This window comes from Sinohyriopsis cumingii, chromosome 3 (assembly GCF_028554795.1).
Source record: "Sinohyriopsis cumingii isolate HCF-2022 chromosome 3, ASM2855479v2, whole genome shotgun sequence".
Classification (NCBI taxonomy): Eukaryota; Metazoa; Mollusca; class Bivalvia; order Unionida; family Unionidae; genus Sinohyriopsis; species Sinohyriopsis cumingii.
Window position 1 is genome coordinate 64,966,441 of NC_142963.1, and position 19,196 is coordinate 64,985,636.

General features: G+C 35.1%; 2 protein-coding genes across 2 annotated transcripts in view; both read right to left on the reverse strand.

Annotated features, from left to right (window-relative positions):
- LOC149803001 (uncharacterized) overlaps window positions 1-10,633 on the reverse strand; it is a 326,500-nt gene extending 315,867 nt beyond the window's left edge. The window contains exons 1-3 of the mRNA XM_089953863.1: window positions 10,627-10,633; window positions 9,963-10,100; window positions 8,331-8,471 (exon numbers count right to left, since the gene is read on the reverse strand). Coding sequence (XP_089809989.1) covers window positions 8,331-8,471; window positions 9,963-10,100; window positions 10,627-10,633 — 286 coding nt within the window. The remainder of the gene's footprint in view (window positions 1-8,330; window positions 8,472-9,962; window positions 10,101-10,626) is intronic.
- A 3,847-nt stretch (window positions 10,634-14,480) lies between these two features.
- The window catches only part of LOC149803002 (uncharacterized), a 75,140-nt gene continuing 70,424 nt past the window's right edge, over window positions 14,481-19,196 (reverse strand). The window contains exon 15 of the mRNA XM_089953864.1: window positions 14,481-14,896. Coding sequence (XP_089809990.1) covers window positions 14,697-14,896 — 200 coding nt within the window. The 3' untranslated portion in view covers window positions 14,481-14,696. The remainder of the gene's footprint in view (window positions 14,897-19,196) is intronic.

The following is a 19,196-nucleotide window of genomic DNA, read 5'->3' on the forward strand; positions in this document are numbered from 1 at the left end:
AACAAACTTTTTTGTGTATACAAGTTACTCTCCTTGAAATGCATCTACAAAAATAATTTTCTTATGTGCAAGTGAAATAGAATCCAAGATATTGAGGTCATAATCAATAAATGCAAATATATAAAATCACTAAATTCTGAAAATTAGGTCACAGTAACTTTGCTTTAGCATGATCAGTGTGAAAAGTAGGTCACAATAATCTTTCAATAGTTCAACCAGGTTACTCACTTTGTGATAAATCCAGATATCAATATTTGATTGTAGATGAAATAGGGTCCCACATGTCATTGGGGGTAACAAATGAAATGGCTGAAAAAAAGTTACTCAGTCATTAGGTCACAGTGGGCTACTTTGGTTTAGTTCAGTGAAATCCTCAACATGTTAGTTTTTATGTGTGAGAGAAAATTAGGGTCCAAAATAATGAGTCTAAGAGTGTTACTTCAAGGATTTTTCAAACCATGGCCAACTTCCCCATTTTTTTTCTTCAAAAAGTAGGCGAATTCTAAATTCATTGGGCCCTCTTACTTTAATAATGAGTCACAAAGAAGAGCATATTTCAAATGATTGCAACATGCTCAAAGGGAAGCAAAAAGTTACTTTGTAACTTACTGTATCTAATCAAAGTTTAAGACTGTATACCTGATCCAATTTTTAAAAAATTGCCAAATGTAAATGTGTATTTCCAATAAGTTTATGTGCTCTGAAAGTCTGATATACATCAAAACTTAAAAAAATCATTGTCATCATCAGTATCATCAGGAAATATTTAGCGAATGCAATCTTCGTCTGAAGATGAACCATGTTGGAGTCGTCCATTTTCTGTTTTATAGGTACCCCAGAATTTAACTAAGCATTTGTAAAACTACTTTGATGCAAGGTTAAAACTATGACAGAATGCATGCTCTAGAGACCAAAGTACCAATCAATAATAGTTTAACAAACATTCATGTCTGGTGAAAGAACCCAGAAATATATACAGCTGCATACCTTAAAAGATTTGTGTCTAAATAAGTACTACCACTGATGTGACTTAAATCATGGCAAGTAAATTATGGGTTAACAATTTAAAAAGAATTGTATACTGTGCTGAGAACATTTTTGTATGCTCAACTTTGAAGCAATTTGTGTGAGATCTCATACATCATTGCTCTCCAAGTGCATAAATATGAAAATGTCAACTTAATTATAAATTATTGACAAGAATTAGCATTAAATGAATGTCAATTTCAGTTTAGGAAGGTCTCATTTATATCAAACAAAGCCATCTGACTTGGAGCATCATATACAACAGCCCCAATTATAACCTAGCATTTATCATAAGTTCGTTAAGATGTCTGCAATTAAACTTTAAATTTAGTTCAGAAATAAGCAATGATGAGGGAGAATTGTTATGACTCCAAGATTAATCCTGCTCTGTGATAGTTAATTTGTAGTCAATAATATTCAGATTTTATTTTCCAAAAGGAAGAAACACTTGGCATCACCAATTATAGTGTGCTCCCTTGCATTTTCTTGTTTCTGTATAAATTACAAGATGTTCAAGACTACCAGATCCCAGAGTCCTTTATCTCTCTACTTCTTGTGCCAAGTCTATAAATAGGAATTTACTTTGCTTACTTATTTAAAGGAAAGATGTGTAGTTATATAAGCTAATGGACTGTGGATCACTGTTGATAGTAAAATTTTAACTTGTTCAGGTTTCTCATGCAAAGAAATGTGTAAAGTGCCTTGTGCTGGGCCACACCATAGTAGACAAGCCACATCTAACTGCCTTGTCAAATGATATTGTCAGCGATTTCAAAGACTAGGGGGACATGCATGTATGTAACTAGACTGTCAGATCGACCCTGCCTGAATTAATGTGTTGTTGTGCAATACAACCACAAACCATACCAATCACATGTTATATCATTAACACTTTGTCTATTTTGCAAATTAAAAGAAGTCTACTCTTATATCCCACAATGTTTCATGTACTCTTTGTCCAGTTTTAGTGAAAACAAGTGCAGTCATGTAGTTGTTAGTCTTTGGCAATTCTGCACACTGGTCTCTCTAGCTCTCAAAGAAATTTAAGGATTAGATAAAGGGTATTTTTAGTTGACTTTTACCTGATAATTGAGTTTCAATCTATTTTCATGATGTTGAGATAATATGCACCCAAATCCTATCGCCCAAACTTTAATACTTTCCTGTGCTATTTGTTCCATCCTTGTCTATTGTCTTCATGGTTTAATTTTATATCTGTTCCCAATAATGGTTAAATTAATATAATGACATTCACTTTTAGATACCAACTGTTGTCCTGCTGCCAATTTTTCAGCAACTGCTCACAACTTAGTCTCTCATGTTAGAATCAAGACTATGGTTTATTGTTATTTTTTCAAAGAGTTGTGAAAAAATAATTGACATGTAGCAAAGAAAGTCTTCACAAACAATGGGATATAATGTTGATGTGTCTGCTTCAGACAGACATGCTTGTTAAGAGACTCAAGTTTCACCAGTCTGATCATGTTCTGTGCATGTGAATCTGCCCCATCAAATATATAGCATCATTAATATCATGTTTTTGCAGGGGCAAATGCATGTATCATGAAAATGTGAATATGGATTTACACATCTTTAGCACTCATGAGCACATTACTTTTCTCCCATGCACAAAAGAAGTGAACGATTCATTACAATTAATTTTTATTTGACAGGTGATAACATTGATGCATTATAAAATAACCCCTGATGCCCTCACTCACTGAAACTCTTTAGCACATGCTTGGTGGTGGGTGATAAAAACGTAAATCACCCCCAATTTATTGACACCATGTCCACTCCACAGTGGTGGCTGGTTGCAACTCTGCATGAGAGCGTGATATGCAGAGTTATACTATGCAAAAAGTTAGAGCAACTTCAGCAGGACATACATGGATATGGTGGAAGGACCTTTTCCTAATCCTCTCCAACCCAGCAATGATGTATGGAGAAACAAAAAGTTGTGCTGGTTGTATTTTAGTTTCAAGTACAAATGGATTGCAAAATTTATGTCAAAGAGCCCCAAGTATTTTAGTAGATAAATATTAAAGAAAAAGGGGGCATGTTATTATATAATGACTTCACTACATGAGATGAAAACAGAAATATATCTGCTTTTGCCTGCCATTTTGTCCAAACTGTCTCTTTCTTTGGATTAAAAAAAATATCATGCATCCAAATATATTTTGCATCAGTGTAATTCAAACTAAGGGACTTTTGGCCAAGTTGTCATGAATTGCAAGATTCACAAAAAATCTGTCCTAGAAGCAACACTGAAGTAATAAACACATAAATACATAAATGAAAATAGAAAAAGCATGAAAATCATTTCAGAGTGACCCACTTTTCATGACTGAGTTAGTACCCTTGCGATGCACGGCCATTTCATATGCAGGGAAAACTGAGTTCAAGATATTGATGGTAAAACAAAAGAATAGCTAACATTAGGTCACTCAATCATGTGAAAAAAGAACAGTGATCAACTCCAGAATGGTACAATTAGCATATCTACTTGTGTATAAGTTTGTTCATGTATAATCTGAACCCCCAAACTGAATACGTATAAACATTAAAAAGTGTATGATCTGTCATAACCCGACCCACAAGTCTGAGACGATATCACAAGATGGATGTAGTAAGTTCTCAAAGCATTTATTTAGGCAAATTTATATTTGCAAAAAGTATGCATATACCTTTCTTAGGGTTTGACATGTATGACTATTACATGTAAATGTTATAAGTTAATATAATTTGTTTAAAAAGTCAAAAAGTTTAATTTAATTTTCTTTAATCTTTCTGTTTCTGCCTGATTCAGATTTGTTTATAATTTGATCAGAAGATGACAAGAATTAAGCATTCATGTGTTGCTGTAACAGTACCTCTTCATTTGGACTCTAGTTAATTATTGTTTCTTTATGCGTTATTGCATCAGAATTTGTATCAGTGCACCAGTAACTGTTTTGATTTTGCCTTGAAACTGTAAATACCTAGCTCAAAAATTGTGTTTGGTTCAATCCTAGCATTTTGGCTAGTAAGCATTTTTACATAATGGCGTCCCACATGTACAATGAAGGTTGGAACTTGCAATGAATGAAGTACATCCCGCTGAACGAAATACATCACTTGCATTTGAATCATAGGCACAAATGCACTCAAATTAAATATCTCCTAAATACAATATTTAATTTTTGAAAATTACTGTAATACCATAAAATCTGAGTTGTAGTTTACTTTCATGTTAGTGACCTTATATCCTGTTTAACACAGCTATGGTAGTCCTGCTAATATGGAGTTAAAGGCAATTACACATCAAATGACTGATATAGCCACCAGTCAAAATTCCCTTTTAAACACAAGCCAGTTTCCAAGTTTTAACAATTAACTGGCCTTCATTGTAGTCAGAAAACAAAAGACATTCTGACAATTATAAACAAAGGAGATACCTAAAAAAAACCCAGCTTGCCAGTATGTGGAAAATTATGATTATGTTCGGACAAAACACAAAGCTAACATGGATCGATGATGATCTGTGTATTTATATTAAGAAGTTTACCCTTTTTATTATCATTCTTTCATGAACAGATAACATTTATGTGAATAGAGGATGGTTATGCGCTTTGTACAATTAAACATGTATTTTTCATAAAGACTACCTCAAAATTTTAGGATTGCTTATATCATGGAAATTATTTTAACTCATGAGCATTTGGCTCAAGGTAAATGAAACAGCTATGTACATCCTGCTGAAATGTCATCTGGAAGAATGCAATTTGGTATAGACAATGAATAAAGCAAAATCTTCATCTAATATTTTTGGGAATAAACAAGGACTGAAATGATGTTAAGCATGATACGCACTGTATAAGTACTATTCATTATAATACAGCCTGGTCTCCTGCATAAACTCCAACTGGCCCATGAATTATTAAGTCTTTATTTACCTTTATTTAATGTCATGTTGCAGAAATCAGAAAATATGTCTATACAAAGTGTTGAGACACCATAAATATATTTCTTTTGTTACATGCATAAAAGTCACAGGTCATGGAAAAAAAAGTATTTTCTCATGTCCCAAGATTTACAGCCATTATGATAATCAACATAAAACTAAAAAAATTTAAAGTTTAGACCTTGGACCGTGGATAAGCCAGGCTTTCATGTTTTCCTAAATTATTTGGCATATATGTGAGTACTATGGTGCTCTCTTTGAGATTGATTTGCATACAAACTTTGAGGATTACAAGAAAATGAAGGTGTAACTAATGGAAACACTGGTCAACAGTGAAATCATTACCGACTTGAAAAGGCCCTAATCTGTAGTATTTTGGTGTGCCGAACACGAATATAACCGTGAAAAATTTGTATTGGCTCTCGTTTTGAAGATATTCATATACCTCATTTTCTATGTTTCACTGTGTAAATTTCTCCAGTAGGACTGCAGCAACATCCGGAATAATGATGTAACATTGCATAATACCATCATGCTCACATCATCCACAGTTGATTGCATCATTTTCTGATGCAATGCAATACTAATGCCATGCGGCTGCTGAAGTAAGTTGACGTCAGCAGTGTACTATACATGTGTAGGCCTATTATACTAATGCCAGGCGGCTGCTGAAGCTGACGTAAGCAGTGTACTATATAAAGCCCAATCAGATAGGTTCAGCATTTAAAATATTTTAGACGTTGTGCGAGACAGTTCAAGCTACTGTTACATAAAACTTATTATTTTATCCATTTACGTACAATAAAGAACAGTAATGCCTCGAAAGTGTGTTAATACCGCGGACAATTTTTGCTATATTTGTGGGGAAGTGACATTTGCCAACCAGAAGAAAAGTATCAATTCTCAAGTGAAGAAGGCATATCATCTTTACTTCGGATGCAAGGTTGGTGACCAAGACAAGCCTTGGGCTCCGCATATATGCTGTGCTACATGTACAACACAGCTTTCGCAGTGGTTGAATTGCAAAAGGTCATCAATGCCGTTTGCAGTCCCAATGGTGTGGAGAGAGCCAAGCAACCACCTAAATGACTGTTACTTCTGCTTGGTTCCTCCTCTTTCCGGCGGAATAACGAAGCGAAAGAAGTCGAGAATAGTCTACCCAAACATTCCGTCTGCATTGAGACCAGTTCCACATGGTGAGGGACTTCCTATTCCAGAACCTCCAGCAGAATATTCTCTTGATTCATCTGACGAAGACAAAGGTGAGTCGACCTGTTCTTCTCCTGGTCCATCAGCATGCAGTGATCCAGATTTTCACTGTGGTGCATCATCAACCCCACACAGAATAACACAGGAAGAACTAAATGACCTGATTCGTGATTTGGACTTATCAAAGAACAAGGCAGAATTGCTAGGATCAAGACTCCAACAATGGAATCTTCTAGAAGAAGATGTCACAATTACTGCATATCGAAAGCGCCACCAGCAATTGGAGCCTTTCTTCAGAAAGGAAAGTAATCTGATATTCTGTTCCGATATTGAGGGCCTCATGAATGCTTTAAAAATCACTCATGACCCACAAGAATGGAGACTATTTGTGGACTCTTCGAAACTGAGTCTCAAGGCTGTGCTTTTGCACAATGGAAACATTCTTCCATCTATTCCAGTAGCGTATGCTGTCCACATGAAAGAGACATACGATAACTTAAGGCAGCTACTGAATTCCATTGAGTATAACAAGTACAGCTGGCACCTCTGTGGTGATTTGAAGGTAGTTGCCCTTTTAATGGGACTGCAGCAAGGATATACAAAATACATGTGTTTCTTATGCGAGTGGGATAGCCGAGCAAGGGAAATGCACTACATGAGGAAGGAATGGACTCACAGGCAGAATGTAGCCATTGGAGAGAAGAATATCCAACACCCAGCTCTGGTTGAGGCTCAGAAAATCTTGCTACCACCCCTTCACATCAAACTAGGTTTGATGAAGAACTTCATGAAAGCCATTGACCGGACTTTGCCAGCATTCCGATACCTGCATGAAAAATTCCCTCGACTCAGCGAAGCAAAGATTAAAGAGGGAGTTTTTGTGGGTCCTCAGATTCGAGAGCTTTTCAAAGATGACCGGTTCAACAACTTGCTGGAAGGTGACGCGAAACAAGCATGGAATGCTTTTCGCCTAGTTTCTACAAACTTCCTCGGAAATGTTAGGGCAGAAAACTATAAGGAACTAGTAGAAGACATGTTGATGAAGTATAAGAAACTTGGCTGCAATATGTCTCTAAAGATTCACTTCCTTCATTCCCATTTGGATTTCTTTCCTAGCAACTGTGGTATTGTTAGTGATGAACACGGCGAACGTTTTCATCAAGATATCGCAACAATGGAACAAAGATACCAGGGAAAATGGTCCACTACAATGCTGGCTGACTACTGCTGGACACTCCTCAGAGATGCTCCCGAACAGCTGTACAAGAGACAGGCGAAGAAATCTAAGATGTAGTCAATGACTTGATTTTTTATAGGTAGGCTATTACAGTTGACCTTTTACTACTGGAATGCATTTCGTTATGTAAACATTAATTTCTTGCAGATTACAAAAAAACTAGAGCCAATTTTGCAATTTGACTGTCATATTCGTGTTCAGCACATAAAAATTGATAAGAATTGACTAATTTTATTTCAGTAACATGACTTTTGTAAAAATTTGTTGTCCAGTGAAAGCTGAAAATACAACAGTTACTCAACTTGAAAATCTGGTCATAGTGACAAAAATTTATTATGCTTTGCTGACATGAATTTTCAGTTGTAAATAAAATGGGGTCTAAATATTTTGGGCACCTAAGTATGAAAATTAGGTCAGTCATCTACTTTGGTATGAATGTGTTACTCTTCCCAAGATGCAGCAACATAACAATTTTCAATAGTCTAGGTGAAATAGGATCCATAATACTGAGGTTTTATAACATAAATCTGAAAATACAAAAGTCACTAAAGTGTAAAAAGTACGTCAAAGTCACCTACTCTTACCACAGTTGAGTTTCCATAGTTGAAATGTATTTACACATCATTTTTCTTTAGCATAGGTTAAATAAGGTCCAAGATATTGCTGGTATAATAATTAAATGGTTAAATCACAAACGTCAAGCAAAGGTTAAATTCAAGTCAAGGTGAAATGGTTTTCAGTATGGTCAAGTTACTCTTCTTAAGGACATAATGAAAGAATGAATAAATGTTAATAAACATACACATGAACAAATGAACACAACACCATATGCATTCCTAACTTCACTGGTGAGTGGATAATAAAACATGAATCGACCAATTTTATTGCATGCATCATATTGGATCATCTAACCTACGTTACACTGAGGGTAACGATAACCTGGATCACACAGTTTACTTGGGCAGGTTCCATCTACTTTGTTACAAATTGCTCCTCTCAGACAGTGTCCACATGGAATGTCACATGCAGCTCCATAAAATCCATCATCACATCCTGAAATATTGTGAATGAATATCTGAACAAGTTTTATCCACATGTATTATAAAATGATCTCCATTAACATATTACACACATTTATCTGCTGGTTGATTTAAAAATATGTTCCATTTTTTTAATTATTTTAGAAAGCATATTCTGCAAGTCTCCCTACAAGGATAACCCAATATCTGAGTCTTCTAGTAGCCTTTGAAAAACAGATTGTCTTTAAGTTACTGACATTTGGAATTTATAAGAACAATGTCTCATTTGAATAAATACTTTAAACAGTTTTACCAATCAATATAATGGCAAAAAAGAAACAAAAATTTGTAACTACTAACATTCAAGTGACAAATTCAGGAAATATATTTTGCTAGTCTGATACTGAGGTAATATAATAGTCTAGACTGATGTGTTCTTAACGTTATAGATATGACTGAGGACGTCTAGCTCAAATATGGTACAGAAGTGTAACAACAGTTATCCATTTATCTCATTTAGCATAAAAGCAACAGTGTCAAATAGGAAGCATGATGGATGGAAAGGTCGACTAATAGATGGAAATCGAATTACTTTGTCCAACTTTTTCCAAAATGGGAACAAAAATAGACACAATATAAGATGACACCTTAAATGTGCAAAAACTAACAACAAAAGACATTCATGGAATTATAAATGGGCAACTGGACTGAATTATTTGTTAACAAGTGCAATCTGAGACAAGGAACATCACAGACTAAAATAGGGAATCAATATTTTTGAGGTTGACAAAGCTAACTACTCATTATACAGGGAAGAGTGCTGTAACCCTAAATAACTATAACCATATAGGCACTGTAAATATGCCACAAACTGATGCATAATTATGTACATGGTCCCTCTCTAGAGAGACCCCCTCTGATCAAATCAACAGATATCAAAATACTAAATTATCACCATTCTGTAGCCAGCAAGAGAGGTCACCCCTTTTATAATACTATTTTTTTCTATGCAGAAAAGGCAGCCATGTAGTTGGGATACAAATGTATCTTTTTCTAAACTACCAGTAATGTGTGCAAGGTTTACCTTTTGGCCACAATCTAAAGATTACAGCAATTTTGGATGAAAGTTTATTCAACTTGATAATTAGAAGACATTCCTTCCCAATTTAAAATTCCAATGATTTTGTAAAAACTATCAGGCTTAAGAACATGTTTAAAAGAGATATATGCATTGTAATATCTATGAATTCATATGACTTGGAAACAAATTCCAATAAAATTTGTTTCCAGTGTAATTTCTGTCATTATCATTTATTTAAAAAAGAAATTAGAACTGCAAATTTTAGGCTTAAATATTCCCGAGTCTGTTTCCTTCCTCCTATCAGAAGTGTTCTGACATTTGGGGGAAAAGTTTTATACAGAGTAAAATGAAATAATACACTCTTGCACAGGTGACATGGAATACTTTTACATTTTTGAAAGCACTGTACTCAGATAACCTATAAATCTTTATAAGTAATGTTACCTTCAAAACACCGTACTCCCAAATATCCAGGTGCACAACCATCTGGACAATAACCATTTGCAGTGAGACAGGAGACACCATTCTTACAATTTCCACACCTTGATAAACAAGATGAACCATAGAATCCAGATGGACATTCTGAAATTAAAAGGAAAAATTTCCATTTACATAAATCATCTACTATTATCCAAGAACAGATAAATAAAAGACAGTCTTTGCTCATAAAGTTGAATCCCCTAACCAACAAAGGTACCTTTAAAATAGCCAACAATACACAGACTGGCATGGAGGATTGATGGCGATGCAATGGGAGTTAAGATCCTTGCACAGAAATAAAGCATGATAGACAGCCAATGATGGACAACAAGATTCAATCCTTTAATAAGAATTACACACTTCTACAGAAAATTATGATTTCATCTGTAAATTTCCACAACTTTTCCCATGTTTTGAATTGTCAACAGTACCCGTGTTTATTTCAGTTGTTTCCCATGCACTAACACACAATTCTGAATGCACTTTAATGCTTGTAAAAAAGATTCTGTCAGTCTAAAAGCTTAGTTCTAATGGTGTAATGTGTTATCTGATTGACCACTTTAGCATAAAATATTCAATGTAGTTGGTTCTCACTAGACAGTCAGTGTGCAGTACACATTTATTGTACTGTTCATTTTTTAAAATGTTCTCTGTGAAGATGGATGTAGTGGATAAAAAATCCAACAATGTAATGAAATCAGACATCGATGGTGATAAGAATGGGTAGAGAAGCAAGCTGATGTGAAATTAGAGACTATGTTCAACACAAAACTGACATCTGGCAAAGTTGACTGCAAAATCTGTAAATGGAATAAAATGATTTAACAAAAAAAAATTATAAGTTTATTGCAGCCATTGGATTGTACTGAACTGTTAATGTCTATTTTTAACTTGTATTCCCTTAATTTAGTAGATTAAAATAAATTAAAAATTCATTAATATGTAAACATTTATATGATCCTTTTGTTGCATATAGGTTAGTCTACAACACATACCATTTTATAATTGAAATCTACTGCTTTGAAAATTAAATGAATGCTAGAAATGTTTAAATAAAAGGAACATGTATTTTATTAGATTATTAAGTTGAACTGAAATTCTTACACAACAAGCTGTAAATTGAATAACAAACTGTTTGTATATTTGAGAGTTAAACGACAATGGCGGGATATTTATTCAGGTGTTCTAAATAATAAAGGGATCAAATGAGGTCCATCGTGGCTTGTGACTTACATTTGGATTAAAAATCTGCTTACCTTTGGATGAGATGAAATAAAAAGGTGAAGCTGACCACAAAAAAAAAAATGATTTCTACAGAAATACCTGTGTAACCATTTGATTCTTTGTTTTGTTTAACTATTATAGTGTTTTTCAAGCTATTATAAGAGAAATACTTAAGTGAAGAATATTTCTTATGGTCATATCATGTTGCAGTGCTAAAAGATGCATTTTCTCACAATGCTAAAAGTATCAGCTAACAAATAGTTCAACAATGCATGGAAATAGGAGTTGCAATTGGTGTTATGTGAGTAGCGAAGGTCCAAAATTTGCATTATGTGTTTCATGTACATAAAGGAAATTTGGACATGGAAACAATCAAGAGCTCTGTAAGTGTAAATTACAATAAATCATTTGACATCAGGTAGTAAACTTGTGAAGAAAAGTAAGCTACATACAGCTCCTACTTTCTTCATTTAACTAACAATACCCCAACTTGTATCAATTAATTATTATTGTAACACTGCCATCAGAATTAGATTCATGTTCAAAGCTTGCCATTTTATTATAATATGGAGTAAATATTATGGCTTATATATATGTACTTCTTTTGTTTTAATCATTTTAAAATTGGTAAATATTACAATGATAAGAAATCCATCTGTCTTTAGAAGCCAGTCTACTGATGAAAATTGTGAAATCTGTTGATACAATCAAATAATGTCACATTCATATCTTTGGAAAAATTGCTTGAAAATTATCAGGAAAAGGCATACATGATACCATGGCATACATTTAATGCTTAAAAGACAGAGTTTTCCCCCAGAATATGGGAATCTAAAAGTGGTAAGCACTAGAAATATTTCAAGTTTTTCAACATATACATCACTCTACAAGGATATGTGCATGTGTGTAAGGACCCATCAATATGCTAGCAATGTCTGACAATATTGATATTCTGAAAGATTACAAAACACTCCTAATAGATATTCATGTAAATCACATTCTTTTAAACTTCACAACTGTAAAATCTAATAATACATAACTCTTTATCTGATAAAAAATGCACAAAATGGCATATCTGGTTGTCAACATAGACTGTAATGAAGTCAAACCTATCAACAGAGAGAACCATTGAAATGGAGATAATAGTTAGCAATTTGGAACCGTAACTCTACATAAACTTTAGTATTACATTTCTATAATGCTGTGGAAATAAGATTTTTAGCATGTATAGTAATAGCCACATTGAAAGACCATAGCTTTTACTACACAATCAAGAAAAGTGGCCTCTCATAGCAGTGGTTTATCATGACAAGTTTTACTGTATTACCAGTTGTCCACACAATGAAAGACAAAATTTACATACACCACTCCCTCGATAACTCGCGCACATCGGGGTCCAGAAACATCGACCGCACTATAAGCGAGGGGCGAGTTATCGAGGGACCTATAAAATAAGCCCAAAACCAATAAAGTGATTGATGACATAACGGAAAAATAAGGGGGGGGGGGGGTAGGCAGATTATACTGTTGAATACTCACTTTATAATCGTTCTGAGATTAACTGAGATTAACTGTTACAGTATATTGAGGCGATCATTGAAAACATTATTCCACGTGGTTTCCGTTCGCTGAACATGTGTACCACTTCACACATTGTGTACTACGTCACTAAGTTTTATGTTGAATTGTATACATTCTAGTTTTTATTGTTTGAGCCAAATTAGAAGTTTTTTATACACAAAAGATCGACTCTTTTCGAGAAACAGTGTCGATCGAACGATAGATAGATAGATAGATTCGAATGCGATAGAAGTAAAATGGAAAACCAAAAAAAAAAAACCAAGAGTTAATCAGTACTGACATATTTAATTGGTCTACAAATTTAAAACAACGTAAATTAGAACAAGTTAATTCTTGCCATTTGTGCCACGCTTGACAAATATCAATTCACTTTTTGAAAAAATCAGTTAATTTTTTTTATGTGTTACTCCTTGGTTTCTCTGTTGCCGAGCAAAATCCCTCAGATTTCTCAACTGCATGAGCTTTACGTAGTCAACATTTTGGGTCTCCAGCCACCTTATGGCAATATCAAAATATTTGCTTCCTGTGCAGAGGGGTGGGGGTGCAACATCTGTGTCTACATCACTTTCAACACTTGTGTTACTCCAGTTAGAATCGTCTTCTGCTGCAAACTTGTTCGCTATAGAAATAATTATAGTTTAATCTGACATGTATTCGGCTGTAGGGCAATCATTGTCAGCACAAATCCACTCCTCCATCAAGAGAAACGCCCATCTCAGGACCATGAGTCTGTACTAATTTCTCCCAAACAGCCTCGGCATTAATGACATCAGTTTCACTGAAACATTCGAAGTCACTATCGTCGTCGTTGTCTCTGTTACTGTTTTGCTTTACGTCAAAGGCAGCTCCAAGACCCTTAATCCAGCACCCGAGGTCTCTTGTAATCGATTTTTTTTTTAATGCAACAAACACTTCCCCAAGTTGTTGATCAAAACAAAGCCGGCATGTACATGTAATTAGGTTCTCACAGAAGTACTCATGGGTTTCGATGTGACGGTCGATTGACTCTTTTCATGCTTTCAATGAACAGACTATGTTGTGATTACAATGTTTACACTGAAACGGAATTAAAGGATTAGAATGTGACTTTCACACAGGAAGTCGTTTAATTGGTGTTTATTTCATTCTCTGTTGTCATCTGTTAACATTTACCAGAAGTTTTCATTGATCGCTATTTCACCAGACTGTTTATTTACAGTATAATGACAACTATTTATCCTAAAAACTTACATAATATATGATATCTTTAAACAGAGGTCTCGCTAGGATTTTAAAACTGAGTCTTTCTGCCTCTGAATTCAATCACTAAATATCAGTATATTTTCTCACTCGGCCGCCAAGTCAAAGCCTTTGAACTAGCCGCCTAGCTGTTGCATCATGTTCTTTTTTTTTTAAATGTACTCTTATGAAATAGCAACAGTACATCAAAGAGTCTTTCAGTCACTGAATTCTGTCATTGTAAATATCAGCACAGTGAACTGATCAATACATTTTCCCACAAAACAGGTGGCTGAAACAGGACCGGCAAATCTTTGAATTTTCCCGCGCACCTATTGCATGCGTACGGAGGACTCCAGCCTCAGTGATTTTCTGCGTCCCAGATCAAAAATTGGCGTCCAAATACGCGTAATTAAGCGTTTTCGAGATCTCTGAAATTAATTTTCTCTAGAACTTGCAAATTGCAAAATATGGATTATATTTTTACGGGCATTAATCACCATTTTCGATGATAAAACGAGCAATGTATCAAGGTTTAATTTATCAATTCTTATCGTAATTTTTTTCATGTTCAGCATATTTTAAAGATATTTTAAATACATTTTGTCTGGAAAAAATCGGGAGCCAAGACGGACACCGCGTTATAAGCGGGATCGCGAGTTATCCGGGCACGAGTTATCGAGGGAGCGGTGTATTAAATATTATTTTCAGCCTTCCAACGTCTTTTCCATTACCTATATTACAAAGTGCTGTTAGATAACCAGGTGCACAAAGAGATTTAGGACAGCTTCCATCCACTTTATTACACAAAGTATTGTTTGCACAGTGTCCACAGGCTATGGAACAATTTTCTCCATAAAAGCCATCGTCACAAGCTGAAAAAACAAAACAAGATTAAAATACAAGTAAGAACAAACAAACAAAAAGAAAAAAAAAATCAATTCAAATCAAAAAGTACATGGATACTTTTCTGTACTAAGAATATCATGGTCTACAATATATCTAGAAATATTGTCATGCTTCAATGGTCATTCCTTGAATTGTAAGAATTTCACCATCAAACAATTGAACAGAAGTCATTCAACTCAGCAAAGTTGACCAAAATATTTATGTTCTGAATTGCCCAATTTCACCATAAAAACCTGTCTGTGGTAACTATGAAGTTACTTTGATCACTCTGAACAGTATAATGACATACTAGATATCTGACACCTGACATGTGGAACAACAGCAAAATGAACTAAACATTATACAATAATTTAATAATAATAGTCTTCTGAATATATAACTTATTATTTATATGCAGAAATCATTTCACTTCTTACAGTCAGTGACATTAATTGTTGACCTTCTGTCCTCAAAATCAACAAGCTTCTTACTTAGCACAAGTGGAAGCCATTCACAAAGTTTGGTTCAGATATGTTATGTAGAACTACTGTCACTGTGCAGAAACTATTTTTAATCTTCCAGTCAAACTAACAATGACCTTTTTCACCCCACCCACCCATCACTGACAGGCTTCTTCCTTCCACCTGAGCACAAGCCATCCACAAAAACTGGCTAAAGTATGCATTATAGAACAAATGTTATTGTGTGAAAACCATAATTTTTGTTTCAGTGATAGTGACCTTTTGTTTTGGCCTCTTCAAACCTTAAATTATCATAATTCTTCCTTACTCCAAGTGGAAGGTATCTACAAAGTTTGGTACCTGTAGATAGCATAGAATTTGAGTTAGTGTGAGGAAACATTTTTTCCTTGCAGTCAGTGACCTTGGGTTTTGGGCTTTCGAACCAGAAATTGATATGTTTCTTCCATAACCCAAATACAAGGATCAATAAGGTCTGGCAACTATACATGGTGGACATCTGAATTACAATGCAGAAACAAAATTGGTAACAAAAGGATGCAAAAATCAATGAACAGAAATCATAACATAATTTGTTTTACCTAATGATGATACTTAGAAGATGAAACTATTTTATTTCAATCAATATTTCTTGTCAGTTACCCTGGCAATAAGTGCTTCAGATTTAGGTTAAAAAAAAGCCTATTTTCTTTCATGAGGAATTATGATACTTCATATTTTCTTAATCTGACAGACATGCTACATGTTATTACCATATGACCATATGCCTGTAACTAGGAAGTAAAATAAAAATATGGAGAAATTATTTGTTCACCAGTTCAGGGTTGTGTATTTTTCAAATGAAAAGTACATTCCACCCACATGATGGGGACACCATAGCACTGATAGAATTGAATTTAATACATATTTTTAGGCAAAAATTTGTTTGGATAAGTAATAAAAGTTATAGAAGACTGAGATTTTGACAAGGGGTTTAAAATCATGACCAAATAAATTTTGTTACTAAATATTTATAATACTATAGTAATACAAATATCATATAAGTGATGTAAGTGAAATTAATGGGATGCAAATAAATATAAAATAAATATAAAACAATTGAAAAAGGGAATTAAGAGTGAAAAGATAATGAGATACTGCCTTCCAATTTATTGCATTTATCCCTCAGACTACAAGCATTCAATATATTTTAACACGATAAAAACTGCATTGCATATACTGTATTGTCTGTAATATTTGGTAAACTTCTACTTGGGTTTGAATTTAGTTTTTACCCCCACCACTAGCATTTTTTGGCAAGCGGAGAATTATCAAGGGCAGTTGGTATGACTCCATTGGATCTGTATGAGATGGAATAAGATGCCTACACTTCTGCGAGACCTCCCAACTATTTGTTAAAAATGCGATGATAGCACGGCAACAATGGGCAAATGTCTTCCTTGATGAAGTCAATGGCCAACATGGAAGGGCTCAAAGATGAGCTCAAAGACCACATCCTCAAGACCAGGGCAAGCCAGATGATATTGGTGACTTTGGTTGTAGTCATCCAGCCTGGAGAAAGATGGGTTCTGCCAGGCTGTATCTTAACCTTGACACACCACATGAAGTCAACTATGCAATTCTTCTACAGCGTATCTTTTGCAGTCTGGGTCAACAATGACCTCTTGAACACTGTGAAAAAATGCAAACTGAAGTGATATGGTCATGTCTCAAAATCATCTGGACTGGCAAAAACAATCTTGTGAGGACAGTGAGAGAGTGCATAAGAAGCAGACAGAAAAAAAGGTATTAAGACAACATTAAGGAGAGGACAGGCATGGTGATTGGAGATTCCCAAAGGGCAGTAAAGATGTGATTATTAATTTCACCAGGCAATATATGGATCCCAAAATAGAGCCAAAACAAGGTCCCAAACTTCATAGGCCTCATATGAAGACATCCTAGTAGAAATGATCAAGCGCTATGTTCAGGGACCATAAATGGGGCAGGTAGAGATGAGAAATAATAAAGTTTTATTGAACACTCTTGTTACGAGGAACAATACCTGTGTGATCTTGTTGGGGGGAACATGAACTGTCCTTGATTTCTGAGTCATTTTGAATGGTCAGATCGACTTCTCCTGGAAGATGACCCAGATGAATCAGTTTCTTTGAACAGTCAATGGTCTTTTAATAACAAATGTCTGAGAACCTCAAGCATCCAACAGTTACTGAAACACTAGATAATGGAAACCACAAAAATCTTAACCGAGTTGCTATTACTCCGTTCATCTTTTAAAGATAGACAATGAGGCCAACCTTTTCCCGTTTCATCAAGACATGGAAGATATGTGATTACCAGTGTTTATTACTTCCTGTGCTGCTTAACTCTTCCCTATTGAGTCCTACTGGTCTGGTGAAGCCAAACAGGTTTCATCAAAGAGGTGTTGGGTCCCTGAAGTGAATCTGGTAAACTTCTCACTGTGGAGAGAACTTGTGTACTGTCCATTAGGTTTGAAAGGACCCATGTAAACAGGCCTTGAATTAGATCTAAGCAACTTTATGGTGCTCTTGGTCCAGGTTCCACTGCTATGCCCACTTGGAATGCTTCTGAATCCAAGGTGGGAAATTTGAGTGGGCACAGCAGATGAATGCATCTGGTAGCTCTTCATTTGTGTTCTCTACTGGCAAGTTCGTCATCCTATCTCAGTTGATCTCTTCTCAATACAGGAAAAGAGTGGCATACTGACTCCATTTTCTTCAGTAATAAAGCTAGAGGAGGGAACAGAAAGGATCTGCTTTTTGCAAAGTCTGCCAACCAATGGAGCCATAGGAAACCATCCATGGTGCCCTGACGGGGAGGTGGGATGGAGTCATTGTTGACTCACCTATGCATTTAGGGGTTGGAGGGAGATCCCATGCCCTGGAAGGATCAAACTGGAACAGGAAAAGTGGGGTGAGAGGAGGCATGATGACCTGGTTAATTTCCCCCGAGGGGGCAGACTGCTTCCTGGTCTAATCTGAGAATGATGTTGCAGGGGACACCATTTCTGATATCTACATTAGACTGGCAGACTTTTCTGTGACTACCAGATTATGCCTCATGACTGATTAGTTGGTTGATTGTTATGGGTCAAACAACATTTTTCAGCACATGATATATGATGGCCAGTATATCGGGTCAAGGAAGAACCCAAGAAGAAACAGTGACCCATGGAAAGCTACTGACAAGCTTTCTCACAACGCCATGTTGAGTAAGTCTATTTTCGGAAAGCGGTGAAATGTCAGTGATCTGTAAAAGCAAGCGCCTTAGATGACTCACCCCACCTATGACTGGTACAAGATGACCTGTGATAAAAGCTATATGCCCTGTTAGGTGACTGCTAAAAGATGCCCAGAGACTGGTAATTGGCTAGCGGTGTGCAGTATTACTAGTATACCACAGCATTTTTTTCTGGTGATAGGTACTATAGTACTTTTTCAATGTACCAGAACAATGGTAGTTTCCATCAGAAAGAAATGTACTGAAATTCCAAATGAACTTTATGACTTTAATGATATTAACAATGAAATTTCATTATTCTTAACAAAATAGTCATAAAATATTAGATATCTATTTAAAATGGTTGCACCTGAAAAAAATTAATGCTGAATTTTGCCAAGATAATTATATTTATGATCATATAGTCCCATGTTCAACACCTATGACAATGCAGTGGCCAAATGGAATATTGTGAAATGTATTCCAGACAAATCCAACTTTTGGAAAAATTATGGATAAAAAAAAACAGAAACAAAACAAAAGAAAAAAGGACATAAACTCTGTCATA